Genomic DNA, 17,451 nt, shown 5'->3' with positions numbered 1-17,451 from the left:
TATAACTGGCAAAATGCAGCTTAGAGGCCCCCTCTGTTGTGGGCCTTCCCTAACTTAAGGTGCTCTCTTATGGCTCCCATAGCACGCTCTTTAAATGTTTGACAGTTCTCTAAGCACCACAATCCTGAAGTCATACCTTCCCCACTAGGCTATGGAAAACCATTCAACGGCCAGGATTGGCTAAGAAAGATCTAAGGCCAAATATCCTGCAGTCCTCAGGTATCTGGTGACTGGATTAGCCACCAGGAATGAAAAAAGGAAGCATGGCAGAAAGTTACTGCTTGCAGTATAAAAGGACATGAGTTGGTAACATTTCATTAAAGCCCTTACAATAGAGCCCTAAACCCATAATAAACCTATAGGTTCCATGTGGCTCTACAAAATTCCTCAACAATTCACCTCTCAAAACTGTGCCAGAAATAGTTTACAGAGTGAATATTAGTAATCTAATGGAACATAGTAGTTAATGGGCTGAAGTTCGATTAAAATTTTTATACAATCCAAAGTTTGGATTTCTTTGTAACCTCTATTTCTTTTAGTCCCAGGCCTATTTCTTCTGCCTTATCCCTATACCAACTTTAATATTAGGCCTCGACATTCTGTCAGACCAGCACCTGAAGGCAGCCAAAAGCTTACCTGAGCTGAGACGCCAATGAGGAGTAGCCACTTCTGGTACTCATCGGTCTGGTAGTGGATCATCTGGCACCCTGCCAGATTGGCATGTCTATCAAACATCTTCACAGGCTGGGAGTCACCTTCCATGCTCCAGTGGTAGACTGTGGTCTCGGTCACCAGGGCAACAGTGTTCACAGTGACCTACTTCCAGAAAACTACCTCTTCTGCCATCGTATGAGACTTCATTTTACTCTTCATCTCAATATTAAAGATTTGAAGTGTCTTCCCAGCTAGTATTTGATGAGATGGAGATTAAAGAAAGATAAATTAAAAATCTGAAAGACAAATTCTTACACTCTTAATTCTGAATCTTTTTAATATTACTTGAAGTTGTACTACTTACAGCTAATCTGATTTAGAGGTGAAAAAAAAGCTGCCTAAGTAGTAATTAACCACACTTTGACGTCTAAATGTTGAGAAGAGCCTCCTATGCATTAGAGATCCTTCTTCAGAAGAATGTAAAAGTGTGTGAATATTTATAGAATATATGAATAACAATCAGAAGTTAGTTCTAGTGGTATCAAGAGAATCAGTTTTAGATTGGTTTCTTCTAGTTTTAAAACACTTTCTGGATAAGTCAACGTTCTTTCTGCCTGGTGTCTCCAACTTTCAGGAAAGAACACAACCAGCCCTTCAGACTAACTTTTCCACATAACAGGGTTATTTTGTCTTAAATTCTATACCAGTGCTGTCAAGTAGAATGTTCTGTATTTGCACTATCCCGTACAGTAGATACTAGCTATATGTAGCTATTAAACATTTGAAATGTGTCCAGTAAGACACATTTCAGGAACTGAATTTTTACTTTTATTTACCCTAAATTAACTTAAGTTTAAACAGCCTCATGTGTCTAGTGTCCAATAGGACTGCACAGTTCTAGACAAAAGGCTTTGAAATCTATCCCCTGGCAAGAGACTCATATGTTTCCATCTCTGATAAAAAGCTGAGTTCTGATCTTGGTATCTATGCAAAACTTAGAGCTAACACAAAATACTCCTTCCCCTTAAGATCAGGATCAAGGCAAGGATTATTTCTCTGACAACTTCTATTGGGCATTGTGCCAGATATCCTAGCCAGTGCAAAAAGGCAAGAAAACTAAAACATATAAAGACCAAAAAAGAAGTAAAACTGTCTTTATTCACAGACAACATAACTGTTGACAAAGAAAAGCCTAAGGAATCCACCAATCTACAAAACCACTATCAGAACTAATAGGTGAATATAACAACACTGCAGGAAATGGGATCAATAAACAAAAATATCAACTGCATTTCTAGATGCTAGAAGCAAACAATTTGGAAATAAAAATTTGAGAAGAATTTATAACACCACTAAAAGAAAAAAACTGTTGACTAAGAATCCTATATCCGGCAAAACTGTCCTTCAAAAATTAAGGAGAAATTAAGACATTACAGATAAACAAAAGCTGAGGGAGTTTCTTACCACTAGAGCTGTCTTTCAAGAAATGCTAAAGGGAGTCCTGCAGGTTGAAATGAAAGGAAACTAGACAGTAACTCGAAGCTGTATGAAGAAGTAAAGATCTCAATAAAGGTAAATAAATGGGTAATTACAAAAGCTATAATTATTGTAACTCCACCTTTTGTTTTCTAAATGATTTAAGAGAGTAAAACATTAAAAAAACACAATTATTAGTCTGAAAGCTAGTATTACTGTAACTGGTTTGTAACTATATTTTTGTTTTCTATATAATTTGAGAGATAAATGTGTTAAAAAGAATTATTAGTTTATGTTTTTGGACACACAATGCATAAAGATGTAACTTTGTGACATCAACAACTGAAAGAGGTGGAGACAGAGATGTAAAGGAGCAGACTTTTTGTATGTGATTGATGTTAACCTGGTACAAATTTAAATTAGACGGTTATAACTTTAGGATGTTAAATATAACCCTATGGCAACCACAAAGAAAACAGCTATAGAATATACACAAAAGAAATGAGAAAGGAATTTAAATGTTCCCTCAAAAAATCAACTAAATACAAGAGAAGACAGTAATGCAGAAATGAGGGACAAAAATGCTATAAAGTATATAGAAAAACACATAGTGAAATGACAGAAGTCCCCCCTTACCAGTAATGCATTAAATGTAAATGGATTAAACTATCCAATCAAAAGACAGAGATTGGCAGAATGGATATAAAAACATGATCCAACTATATGCTGTCTACAAGAGACTCACTTTAGGTCCAAAGACACAAACAGGTTGAAAGTGAAAGGATGGAAAAAGATATTCCATGCAAAGAATAACAAAAAGAGAGTAGGAGTGGCTAATATCAGACAAAATAAACTTTAAATCAAAAAAGGTTAGAAGAGACAAAGGACATCATGCTAAGTGAAATAATCCAGTCATTAAAAGACAAATACTGTATGATTCCACTTATATTAGGTACGTAGAGTAGCCAAAATCACAGAGACAGAAAGTAGAATGGTGGCTGCCAGAGACAAGGGGAGGAAAGAACTGGGAATTATTGTTTAATGGGTATAGAGTTTCAGTTTTGCAAGAGGAAAGGAGTTCTGGAGATAGATGGTAGTGATGGCTGTACAACAATACGAACATACTTAAGACCACTGAACGATAAACTTAAAAATGGTTAAGACGAAAAATTTTATGTTAAAATGTATTTAGCTACCATTAAAAAATTAGGAAAAAAATAGTTGGAGATTTCAAAATCCCAATAATTGATAAAACAATCAGACAGAATAAAAGATTTGAACACTACTGACCAATTCAACCTGACATCTTTAGAACACGTCACTCAACAACAAAACACACATTCTTTTCAAGTATACCTGAAACATATTCTGAGACAGACCATATGCTAGGCTATAAAACAAGTCTTAAGAAATGTAAAAATTTTGAAATCATATAAAATAAGTTCTCTGATCATAACAGATATATTAGAAATCAATAACAAAAAGAAGTGTGAGATAGTCCCAAATTTTGGAAATTCAACAACACACTTCTAAATAACCCATGGGTCAAAGAAGAAATTAAAAAGAAATTTAGAAAATATGTTGAAGTGAATGAAATAAAAAGCAGAGCATATCAATTTTGAGGTTGCAGTTAAGACACTGCCTAATGAGAACTATATAATTTTTTTTTTTAAAGATTTTATTTATTTATTTTTCCCCCCAAAGCCCCAGTAGATAGTTGTATGTCATAGCTGCACATCCTTCTAGTTGCTGCATGTGGGACTCGGCCTCAGGATGGACGGAGAAGTGGTGCCTCGGTGCGCGCCCGGGATCCGAACCCGGGCCACCAGCATCGGAGCGCGCGCACTTAACCACCAAGCCACGGGGCCGGCCCGAGAACTATATAGTTTTAAATGTCAAGATCAGAAAAGAAAAAAGATCTCAAAGCAATAAACTAAGTTTCTACCTTAAGAAACTAGAAAAAGAAGAGCAAACTAAACTGAAAACAACAAAAAATAGAAATTAAGATTAAAGCAAAAATCAAGGAAAGATAACAGAAAAATAACAGAGAAAAATCAATGAAATAAAAAATTAGCTTTTCAAAATAATCAAGAAAATTGACAAACCTTTGTTAGACTAACCAAGAAAAAAAGAGAAGACACAAATTACCAAAATCAGGAATGGAAGAGAGGACATCACTGGTGACCCTAAAGAAATTACAAGGATTATGAGTGAATATTGTGAACAATTTTATGCCAACACATTAGAAGACTTAGATGACTTAGATAAATTCCTAGAAAGATAAATTACCAAAACCGACACAACAAGCAACAGGAAATCTGAACAGATTTACAGGCAAACCTCAGAGATATTGCAAGTTTGTTCCAGATCACCGCAATAAAGTAAATATCGCAATTAAGCAAATCACATGAATGTTTTTGTTTCCCACTGCATATATAAACTACCATACTGTAGTCTATTAAGTGTGCAATAGCATTATGTCCAAAAAAAAAATGTATATATATATACCTTAATTAAAAATACTGTATTGCTAAAAAACTCTAACCACCATCTGAGCCTTCAGGGAGTTGTCATCTTTTTGCTGGTGGAGGGTCTCATAAAAAATGCAATATTTGCAAAGCGCAATAAAACGAAAGGCCATAAAACGAGGTATGCCTGTATAGCAAGTAAAGAAGTTGAATTCATAGTTTAAAATCTCACAAAGAAAAGCCCAAGCCCAGAAAGCTTTTATTGTTGAATTCTATCAAATACTCAAAGAGAATAGAAATAAGAATTCTTTCACAACTCTTTGAGAAAGTAGAAGAGGAGGGACCACTTCTTACCTCTTTCTATAAGGCCAATACTAATTCAATTACAAAGTCAAACCACATCACAAGAAAAGAAACCATAGACCAATTATCATAGACAGAAAAATCCTTAAAATATTAGTGACCCAAATCCAGCATCATATAAATACAATTATACCCCATGACCAAGAGGGATTTATCCCAGGAATACAAGGTTGGTTCAATATCCAAAAATCAATTCACATAATACATTACACTAATAAAGGACAAAAACCATGTGATCATTTCAATAGATGCAGAAAAAGCATTTGACAAAATCCAACACCTTTTCATGTTAAAAACTTTAAACAAAATAGAAATATAAAGGAACTTCCTCAACTTAATAAAAGTTTCATCTACCCAAAACCCACAGTGAACACCATATTCAACGGTGAAAGACTAAATTCTTTCCCGTAAGATTAGAAACAAGCCAAGGATGTCCGTTCTCACCACTTCTATTCAACATTGTACTGGATATTCTAGCCAATGCAATGTTGAAACAAACAAAATGAACAGAATCCAGATTAGAAAGGAAGATGTATAACTGCCTATATGCAGATAAACATGATACAGTATATCAAAAATCCCAAGAAATCCACTAAAAACTCTAAGAATAAATAAGTTTAGCAAGTGCACAGGAAACAAATTCTATATGCTAGCAAAAAACTATCCAAGAATTAAATCAATACAACAATTTTGTACATAAAAACATCAAAAATAATAAAAGACTTAGGAATAAATTTAACAAAAGAAGTCCAGAATTTGTACACTGAAAGGTAAAACAACATTGAAAAAAATTAAAGATCATCTAAATAAACGGAGAGACATTCCATGCTGAATGACTAGAAGACTCAATATTGCCAAGATGGCAATTCTTGCCAAATTGATTGATAAATTCAATGTAATCCCTATCAAAATCCCAGCAGACTTTTTGCAGAAATTGACAAACTGATCCTAAAATTTATGAGGAAATTCAAAGGACCTAGTTTCAAAAACTATTTTGAAAAATACAAAGCTAGAGTACCAACACTATCTGACTTCAAACTTACTATAAAGGCATAGTAATTAACTGGCACAAGGTTGGGCATATAGATAAATGGAACAGAAGTAAGAGTCCGGGGGCAGGCCCGGTGGCATAGTGGTTAAGTTTGCACACTCCGCTTTGGCGGCCTGGGGTTCACAGATTTGGATCCCGGGTGCGGACTTAAGCACCACTTATCAAGCCATGATGTGGCCGCGTCCCACGTATAAAGTAGAGGAAGATGGGCACAGATGTTAGCCCAGGGCCAATCTTCCTCAGCAAAAAGAGGAGGATTGGCAATAGATGTTAGCTCAGGGCTAATTTTCCTCACCAGAAAAAAAAAAAAAAAAAGAAAGAAAGAAGAGTCCAGAAATAAATCTTTATATCTATGGTCAATTGATTTGCACCAGAAGTGCCAAGAAAATTCGATGGGGAAGGATAAACTTTTCAACAAATGGTGCTGGGGCAATATACCACCCCCCCGCCCAAAGAAAGAAAGAAAGAAAGAAAGAAAAAAAAAAAGCCTTATACCCTTACCTCACACCGTATACAAAAATTAACTCAAAATGGACCATAGACCTAAATGGACCATAGACCTAAATGTAAGAGTTAAAACCACTAGAAGAAAACCTAGACAATTGTTATGACCTTGGGTTAGGCTAAGCACTCTTAGATAGGACTCCAAAAGCATGATCGATTAAAGAAAAAAATCAAAATTTTTGCCCTTCAAAAGATACTATTAGGAAAATAAAAAGACAAGCTACAGACTGGGAGCAAATATATGTAAATCACATAGCTGATAAATGATTTATACCCGAAACATACAAAGAACTCTTAAAATTCAATAATAAGACAAGCCTATTAAGAAATGGGCAAAAGATTTAAACAGACACTTCTCCAAAAAGATATATGAATGGCTGATAATCATATGAAAAGAAAAGATACTTAACATCATTAGGCATTAGAGAAATGCAAATTAAAACCATAGTGAGGTACTAGAACACAACCACTGGAATTGCTATAATAAAAAAGACTAGGAAGTGTTGACGTGGATGTGGAAAAACTAGAATCCTCACACATTGCTGGTGAGAATGTAAAGTAGTGCAGCCACTTTGTAAAACAGTTTTGTAGTTTCTTAAAAAGCTAAACAAATTTATCATATGATCCAGCAATTCCGCTCCTAGGTATTTTCCCAAGAAAAATGAAAATATATGTCCAAAGACTTGTAGGCAAGTGTTCATAGCAGCAACGTTCTTAATAGCCAAAAACTGGAACCAATCCAAATGTCCATCAACTGGTGAATGGAGAAACGAAGTGTGATATGTCCATACAATGGGATATTATTCAACGACAGAAAGGAACTAACTACTGATACAAGCAACAACGTGGATGCACTTCAAACACACCACACTAAGTGAAGGAAGCCAGATGTAAAAGACTATATATTGTATAATTCCATTTATTTGAAATGTCCAGAAAAGGCAAATCTATAGAGGCAGAAAGCAGATTAGTAGCCACCTAGGACCAGGCTGGGAGTGGGGAACGACTGCAAACAGGAATGAGGGAACTTTTGAGGGTAGTGGAAATGTTCTAAAACAAGATGATGGTGATGGTTCCACAACTTGATAAATTTACCAAAAATCATTGAACTGTACACTTAGAATGTCTGGATTTTATGGCATGTAAATTACATTGGAATAAAGTAGTTAAAAAAAGACTGGACTAAAGTTCAACTATAGGATGAGGGTACCTTTTAGTTTCAAATAGCCTGGGATCACAGAGGAAATTTCCTGTAGCTTGAAAACTTGTCAAGTTGTCTTAGACTGGTTAAAAAGAACTTGTTTCATATGAGGTACAATATTTAGGGTCACAAAAAGAAAAAACAAAAAAAGGAACAACCTCCTTTGGGAATTGACCTCAGGTCAGACTCAAGCTGTCAAGGTGAAGAGTGTGCCACCACAAGGGGGCACCATCCCACCACCTCTTCCCTCCCCACCTCAGCCAAGAGCTAACTGCTGGGCTGGCACTAGGTTAGCCTACATTCAATTTACCTCTAAAAATTAAGGGAAAAAAGGTAGTTTGTAAAAAGAAACACATATGGATACTCAAAGGGCAATGTTTCATAATAAAAGTAGGAAATCATACTCAGACCAGTAATGCATGCTGTCAGCAAACTTTTTCTATGAAGCACATATAAGATCTCTGTCACATATTCATCTGTTCTGTTTTTACAACTCTTTAAAAATATGAAAACCCAGTCTTAGCTTGGGGGCTGTATAAAAACGGGCAGCTTGCCGATCCCTCAGTTAGGGTATTAATGTTCCATTAAAATGATGAGCAACAACGGGCCGGCCCCGTGGCTTAACGGTTAAGCGCGCGCGCTCCAATGCTGGCAGCCTGGGTTCGGATCCCGGACGCGCACTGACGCGCCGCTTCTCTGGCCATGCTGAGGCCGCGTCCCACATACAGCAACTAGAAGGATGTGCAGCTATGACACACAACTATCTACTGGGGCTTTGGGGGGAAAAATAAATAAATAAAATCTTAAAAAAAAAAAAAAAAAGATGAGCAACAGATGAGGAATTCTACCCCGCTTCACGCTCTTTTGGTCAAGGGTAAAAATGTATCTCTGGTTTTAAAACATCCACCACAAATCCATCAGCAGAGATAATTTGAAGAGAGACTGGGGTGAGTGAATCTGCTCCAGGCTTCTCCAGAAGGACTGGTGATGATATGGGCTGAGCACGTCGTGAGCTCTTAGCCAGATATGAGGGCAGACTGCAAAGACAGACCTTTTTAAAAAAGAGGTCAATCTCTAAAGAGCCCCCTTCCAATCACAAGACTTCACCAGCCAAAATGGGGAGACTATGAGATTCAAGACTAGGCCCCCTTGACTTCACATTCACGCTTTCACACTGACACTTCCAGAACAGCTAGAGTGTGTGAAACGACAAAAGTGCAATTCAATTATCTCTATAATTCAATCATTGTACTAATACCTTTTATTTTTTCTGAGACAGTTTCATTCATTTTGGTCTAGGGCCTTTACAACACACTGCATATCCTTCATTTGCCAACAATTTGTACTACAAGGGTCTGAGATCATCCTTAAAGAGAACTGTACTAGAAAACCAGGAAGACTAAAATGCTGGTCATTTCTGAGACCTGCTGAGAATACCAAACAGCAAACGACATGCTAGATAAGGTCTCTCAAAAGTATTGCAAAAATGGAAGATGCAGAAAAGCCAAAAGAACCATTAGAAATCCATGAAGTTTAATAATTTCTTCAATTAAAACTAAAATAGTTAACACTGCTTATATTACATGTTCAAAAAAATTCTTTGACAAGAAACAGAGTTGACAACAGAAAAAAGATAATTTCAAATCAAAAAATATTCAGCTACTTCTTTTTAAATAGAAAGGTCTAAATTTCCAGATGTCCATCTACCTACTGAATGACAAAGTAGACCCTATTCCTCTAACAAAACAGAAGCAGAGGCAAAGCTAATATTCGGCATTCACAAATTTTAGGTCAGAGAGAGTTTTCACTTTTCAAGGTGTGATAATATATTTCACATAAAACATTAACAAGTCCAGTATATACATAATTCGTTTATTTCCCAAATCATGGCAAAATGAAAAGATTCTATATTCTCAAAGTAACTAGAAGGTTTCAAGCACCCAGGGTCCCCTGAGTTCAGGGAAGTGAAATTCTGTTAATCAGCAGCTATACCGTCATCAGGGTGTTTCATAAGAGAGGTCAGTATCTTGGCTCGTACTCTAGGATACCTGGAGCACCACTGTAAAGCAGCCCCTCATGGGTCAAGGTCACTACCCGGTCCGACTGCTGAACATGCACAGTGCGGTTGTTGGCCTTTCCAGACACAGCACCCAGCGGGACGAGGTCCTGGGCATTCACTCTCTCTCGTGTATTTGGCACTACGGGTGATGGTACAAAAAACTCAGGTGCTCGGGGGCCAAGACGGCACGCAAAACAGAGCTTTTGCTAAAACTTTTGGAATTAAGTTTAATATTATGGATGGCACTTTGCTATGAGTTTACTGACACCTGTCCAATATTTAAGGTTACAGAGCAGTAAAGTGAGGTAAAATTCTTTTCTAAAAATCCTACCAGGCTTACCTTTCAGAGCTATCACCTTAGAGGCTGGGTTCATGATGGCACTTCCTGCAGAGACAGGCTGTCTGATTGACGCCATTGGATGACTCATGTCAATAATCACTACCTGCGCCTGCTCGCTAGCTTTCTCTCGGACACATATAAATTTGTCAGATTCCATGGTCAGTGCGCTGAATCCAATATTGGCTGGATTAATTCCCAGGTTTTGGAGCTAAACAGAAGAGAAAGATTTGATTAAAGTAAGTTTTTCCTCTCTGAAATAGATTCAGCTCCCTAGGGGTTAATGAGAACTCACAAGAATAAGGATAATATGAGGGAGAGGGGAAGGATGCCATGAGTGATACAGACAGGACGAGATCAGCTGGGATGGGGCAAGGAGCCCACAAAAGAGCACACCAGAGAAGGCCTCACAGATAGACTCACAGCTGAGAGCCTCAGAATGAAGGAAGGTGGTCTTGGAGAGGGGAAGGTGTGTGTGGGGGGGGGAGGAAAAAACGTAAAAACTGGTTTCTCCGGCAATAACAAACAACTAGCCAAGAGTTTTTGTTTAAAATATTTCCCTTCACATCATAAAGTCTGTCTAAATCTGATTTAAATGAATTTCTAAGTCCGTGTAAATACTTCTCGGTGAGTCCAAGGTTAACAAAAAGTCAACAGGCAGGTCTAGTACATCTTTGCAAGCAGATGGATTGCTTCTACTTGTGTTAACTGAAATCAGGTGCCTTTCTCCAAAGGTCATTTTATCCATAGCACCTGGCTTAAAAAAAGACCTATTAATGAGGTGAGCTTCAATGAAAAACCCTGGGAAAACACAAAATCAAGAAATTCATATCACCCCTATGAAGATCATGCTTATTTCTATAAACCTGCCCTGCCCCAACATACCTACAAGGTACCTTTATTTCTTTTTTTTTTTTGTGAGGAAGGTCAGCCCTGAGCTAACATCTGATGCCAATCCTCCTCTTTATGCTGAGGAAGACTGGCCCTGAGCTAACATCTGTGCCCATCTTCCTCTACTTTATATGGGACGCATGGCTTGGCTCGACAAGCAAGGCTCGACAAGCAGCGCGTCAGTGCGTGCCCAGGATCCTAACCGGCAAACCCCGGGCCGCCGCAGCAGAGCACGCGCACTTAACCGCTTGCACCACCCGGCCGGCCCCAAGGTACCTTTATTTCTAAACATTGTTCTGCTCAACCCAAATCGTACTGCTACTGACTTTGATCCTTTAACACCTGTTACCTTGTGTGACCTTGTATAGGTTTATGCTAGCAACAAAGACCAGGAACCACTTGTTAAAAATAATCACTACTCTTTGGAAGGAGCACAAATGAGACTCTTCATACTGCTAGTATAATCCTTTATTCTATCATTTATTTCCTTCGTTACAGACATGAACTCCTCAAAAGTGGGGACTGGATCTTGTCTTTTGTAGTACAGAGTCTAGCACACATGGGATATTCCAGCTGCTGAGTGGAACAGGCTGCAGGACAATAGCTCACCTCATCTGATCTTCCCATTAACCTATGAAGCAAATATGCTACACACAATTTACACTTGTGTAATACAAGGCTTTAGGTTAAGAAATCTTTTCAAAACCTCATAGCCGATCAGTGATGGAGCCAGATGTGAATAAAGCCTGTGCCCTGAACCACAATACTCAGTTGTTTGAAATTCATATTTCATTTTAACACAGAAAGGATGAACTAAGTGGTGATTACCTTTCCAAGTGAGTCCGCCCAAACAAAAACACACATAACAGCAAAGAAAACATTACTTCACAATTGTAGTGAAAGCATTTAAAAAAAAAAAAGAACCTACCTACCCATTGATGCTGTCACTACTAAAAGAATGTCCCTGCCCATTCCAGCCTAGGGTTACAGGACAGAAAATAATGCTAACGTGGGACAGGGCTCACAGGGGGCGCATCCGCCAACATTTCCAGCCATGGCAGGAGCATGCCAGGCTCTCCGTACTACTCAGAATACTACCTCAGGGGCTTGCCAGACAGAAACTTTGACCCTAGAGTATTAGGTAAAAGGAAGTTACCTCCTGAAACAGAGACAACTATTGGAGAAAAAATAATTTAGGCTGAAATTAAGTCAAAAGGAGATCTTCTCACTTCTAAGGGAATACCCAACCATAGCCTTTTCAACCCTGAATTTCTATTAATTGTCCCCCAAATCAAGAGGTAAAAATAACCAGCTTTAAAGACTTCTTCAAAGAAGTCAAAGGCAGTAGGCTGCATGTTGATCTGATGGAAAGGATATTTCAGACAAAGAATGTGGTATTCTCCAGTTCTTTGGGAGTATCCCCCAAGTTCTGCTGTTCTTTTCAGTTCCACTGAATAAGTCATATTTATTCACTCCTCTGAAAAATGCAATTTTATAATTTTTATATTTTTCTACGTTTGGAAGACTACACACCAAACTCACCATTGGTTACCTCTGGGGCGTGGGAACCACTTGCACTTTTCACTGCTTATACATCCCTGTTGTTTGAATACACATAGGTTACTCTTGTAATTTGTGAGAAGACACACAAAAAAGAATATTCTTTCTAGTGGATTCAGCTACTTATCAATGAAAAAGTTGAATCTCTTAGTCAAGATTAAGGGGGTATTGAGGAGTTAGCATTTAATGGGTACAGAGTTTCAGTTTGGGAAGATGAAAGTTCTGGGGATTTATGGTAGTGATCGTTGCACAGCCATGTGAATGTACTTAATGCCACTACACTGTACACTTAAAAATAGTTAAAATGGTAAATTTTATGTTCAGTATGTTTTACCAAAATTTAAAAAAAGATTAAGGGAGGATTTAAAAAGTAAATTATACACTGCTATGAGGTTGATTAAAATCAAGCACACACAATCAAGGAAAACACATTCAACCATAGGGCATTTTTTAACACCCTGAGGTTTTTATAACAAGTCTTCATTTGCTACAAACACCCTGCCTGCTTGTTATTCCAGCATTCCTTTCCCCATCACAAAGAACATCCACACACTGGCTACACACTAGTACATTATTGTTAATTTAGCAGAAATGACTCACTAAAATTAAGATAAAAAATTAAGCCGAGATCTAGCTAGAAAAGAACAAAACTGATTTTCTTTCAACAAATAAATATCAAGTACCCACTATGTGCCAGGCTTTAGGGACACAATGGACAATAAAGCAGACAAGATTCTGCACCAGCTCATATTCTAGTAAAGGAAACCAACAAGCTTATTTTAAACTGAGATTATTACAATGACAAAACAAACAGGGTGAAGTAACAGAGTTCCAGGAGAATAGAGCTATTTTAGACATAATAAAAGGACATGAAGGAGTCCTAAGCCATTTCTCATATTCAGGTTGATGATTTATAATATATTTAACCTATTGATTGTGTAACTTTCCTGGTATCATCCTCTCTTTCCAATGTTTCTTTCTCCACAGAGGTTGCTCATAATACTCTGCTTGTGTTTATGCAGATGTTTCAGAACTATTACACAGCCATTTGAAGTAGCAGGTTAATGTAGTACATGTAGTAATGTACCAGTGTAGTAAATGAAAGTTGAGACTTTCTCAAAGCAAATACTGTTCATACATTCATTCCATTAATAAGACTGAAAACATACTACCCACTAGCCACTGTGCTAGACTCTGAAAATACTAAGATACATAAGATACAGTCACACCGTCCAGAGCCCCACAGACCGTGGAAATGAACAATTAGTATTAGGGTGAACCATATGAAGTTGCCAATAGATGTGACTAGGGGACAATGAAAAGTTACCTCCGGGATGGGGGGGCGGGGCAGAGGGAGGACAGGAGGTAAAAGAAAGCTCCCTGGAGACCTAAGCAGAGTCTTCCTTTTTTATTATGAAATATTATAAGCATATAGCAAAATTTGGAGAGCATTCTAAACTCAAGCATCCAACACCCAACTCTGTGAAATGTTACAATTTTTGCCACACTTACCTCAGCTTTGTTACAAATGAAACATTACAGATAATGAAGAGATAAGATATTCATTCTCACCAATAAAGAAATGCCAATGAAAATGAGATGCCATTTTCTTTCATCAGCTTGGGAAAAAATTCTGAAATTGATTAATATGTAATGTTGGCGAGAGTGTGGGAGAACAGGTATTCACACAGAGTTGAAGAGAATAATATTTCACAAGCCATACCATACATCAGTATCAATTTTAAATAAATACCCTATGACCCAGTAATTTAACTTATACTAATATATCCTACAAAAACACATACTAGGATGAGTGCATAAAGAATTCTCACGCTCTAGCAGAAAATGGATTATGTCAAGGATATTCTCCACAGCTTTGCCAATAACTGGAATACTTTCCAACTAATAAAAACAGTGAATCTGATGTGTATGTAGTGACTTGGAAAGAGGTCTACTACTTGGTAGGTTTAAAAAAAAAAGATGCAGGAGTCTGCAGAACCCTTATAGCCCACAAAGCCTAAAATATTTTTTATCTGAATTTATTTTAGATTTCTCTAGTATTATATAGGCTCCTCTAATTGACAGGCTACTATATACACTTTTCTGCTTTTCACTCAATATTTCCTTGTATTGATGTAGCATAATTTAATACACTTTCTAGTGCTAGTTGGCTTATTCTAATGTTTTGCTATTACCATTGAACATTGCCATAAATTACCTTGATCAGATATACTGAAATTGGCACATGTACTAAAATATCTGTAGAATAAATTTCTACAAGTAGAACTGTATGGGACAAGGAATATATTTCCAAAACCAGCACCAAATGAGTATACCTATTTTCTACATCCTTTCCAGCCACGTTATCAACAGCTTGATATTTTACACTTCGATAAATGAAAATTTTTAATTTGTACTTCTCACAAGTAAAGTCTGAACATCTTTTTAGGTTCAAGAGCCATTTGTATATCTTTTCCTGTGAACTGTCTCTATATACCCTTTGCTCATGTCTCTTATTGCTTGGAAGGCAATTTTTATGTATTAATAAAGTTAGCTCTCTGACGTGAGCTGCAAACCTTTTGAGTCTGTTTATGCAGACTTCTACGGAGTCTAATTCATTGACCTCAGGTGTGTGTACTGGGTCTGGTGTCATACTTAGAAAGACTTTTCCACATTTTCTTCTAATACTTATACTTTCTTTTTTATGTTTGAGTTTCTGATCCATATTTATTTTTGTATGAAGTTCCAGCTTCTACTTTTTTCTAAATGGCTATCCAGTTTACTCCATATCATTTGTTAATAATCTTTGAAATGCTATCCTGATCTCACACTAAATTCCCAAATATATTTGTATCTACTTGTGTATATATCTTTTTTTTTTAATTTTTGGTGATCGTCACCAATGCAGCATATAAGTTGGGGGATGTGCAAAACTAACCAAATAAGGTCTATAACACAATTCCACTTATGTAACTAAACATGCATCCAACATTACACATTGTACATGAGAACATACAAGTTTTAGAATATTTGCCTATGGTGAGGAAGTGGAGGTAAAAATGAAATAACCAAGCAGACAGAGGCTTGAACGGACCAAGTGTGCCATGAACTAAGAAATACAACCACCATCTACTCCTGATCAAAAAGATTCCTCTTTTCTTGATGAGGGCAAATATTAAGTCAATGAAATCTATAACAGAAACAACATTAAAGGTCCAAGAGATGTGTGTCCATTTTTGACTCTTCTAGTCAGTTCCTTAAATCTGTCTATGCATCAGTACCACACTGTTTTATTTATTGAGGCTTTAGATTGTTTTTAAACATCTGGTAGGGTTTGCCCTCCTCAGCCCTCTTTACTTTCAGAATTTTCTTAAATATTGTATCGCTTAACTTTCTATCTAAGTCTAAAGGAAATTTCTGCCCCCAAAATAAAAATACAGGGGTCATCTATATATAGATGGTTAGGTGAAGCCATGAGACTGGATGAAATCACCAAGAGAGAGTGTGATGAGTGAGAACAACGGGCATGGACCTCATGGCACAGAGTCTTAGGGAGCACCGAGACTTAGAGGAGGGCAGGGCAGCAGCCCATGAAGATGAACATAATTTAACTAAATGAAAGTTAACATATTTAAACAAACCAAGAATGAGAAATAGCAGAAGTCCGACAAGGCAACAACCACCTACACTTAGTAACTCACGAAACTCCGCATATTACAAGGAAACCTCCCAGTCCTACCTCCTTCTCATGTATGAGCTACACTCAAATCTCATCATCCTCTTCTTACTTAGTCCCCTGTTGGCTTATATGACAATGTCTAAGATCATAAATCCCTGGAGGATGTGGATCAGATTAGTTTTATTTACTCTGTCTGCAATTGATAGAAAAATCCTGGAAAACAGAATGACATCAATGTCCTAGATAGTACAATATTCAAGACAGAAGGCAGTGGGATTCTAGAAGATAAGACTGCTGCATCTGAGGTACCCCCCTCCAGATTCTACAACATTATCCATCAGATGATTTGTGAGCTCTTCAAAAAGAACATCATGAATACCTTGGAGTCAATATGGGCTCACTAAGAAGTCATGCTAAATCAACCTCATTTTCTTAAAGCCAAGCAAATGTGGCACAATAAATCTTCATTTCAGCAAAGCATTTGGCTTAGCTCTCCTGAGGTAGCTAGAAGTCACTTCCATAGCCAATAAAGGCCCCATCCCAAGCCTTTTATCTATGGCACTTTTATGGCATATAGAACTTTGCTTTGTATTTGTCACTCACATATACCTTATCACTTGTTTATTCTTAGAGTCAGATTCAGGGTCTCCTCATTTTGAATCTCTCAAAACATCTAGCTCATAAAAGCTCAAATAATATATGAAACAAAAAACTCTTGAAATGAGACAGAGAAGTGTGAAGTGAGCTTGTATACAAGCAGGTATACAGCTGAACCATACCCAAGGGTGCTGGCTGTATGGACCACTGTCTACCTAGTGCTAGACCCCAGGGCTCTGACCTTAATTACCTGCTGGTCAATATTTTGAACAACTACTCTAGTTGAAGCCATAAGCAGGTTTTTTTTTTATGGGCTAAGGGTCTACTTTGAGACTGTCAATATACCTGGGTAACAATCAGAATAGAATCTTAACAGATTTGGAAGAACTATCAAATAAAAACGATAGATGTACACAAACAAATAAAATACTACATTTGTGTTACGTATCAAAAAATGAGATCATGGGGCCAGCCCGGTGGCGCAAGCGGTTAAGGGCGCCCTCCCGCTACAGCGGCCCGGGGTTCGCTGGTTCGGATCCCGGGTGCGCACCGACGCACTGCTTGTTGAGCCATGCTGTAGCGGCGTCCCATGTAAAGTAGAGGAAGATGGG

General features: G+C 37.4%; 1 protein-coding gene across 1 annotated transcript in view; it reads right to left on the bottom strand.

Annotated features, from left to right (window-relative positions):
• CLTCL1 (clathrin heavy chain like 1) overlaps positions 1-17,451 on the bottom strand; it is a 124,262-nt gene that overhangs the window by 90,950 nt on the left and 15,861 nt on the right. The window contains 2 exon segments of the mRNA XM_087423744.1: positions 637-905; positions 10,117-10,324. Of these exon segments, the coding sequence (XP_087279870.1) occupies positions 637-905; positions 10,117-10,324 (477 nt within the window).

This window comes from Ceratotherium simum, chromosome 35, assembly GCF_057802395.1.
Source record: "Ceratotherium simum simum isolate JZ-2026a chromosome 35, ASM5780239v1, whole genome shotgun sequence".
Taxonomy (NCBI): domain Eukaryota; kingdom Metazoa; phylum Chordata; class Mammalia; order Perissodactyla; family Rhinocerotidae; genus Ceratotherium; species Ceratotherium simum.
This window is presented reverse-complemented; position numbering and strand designations above follow the sequence as displayed.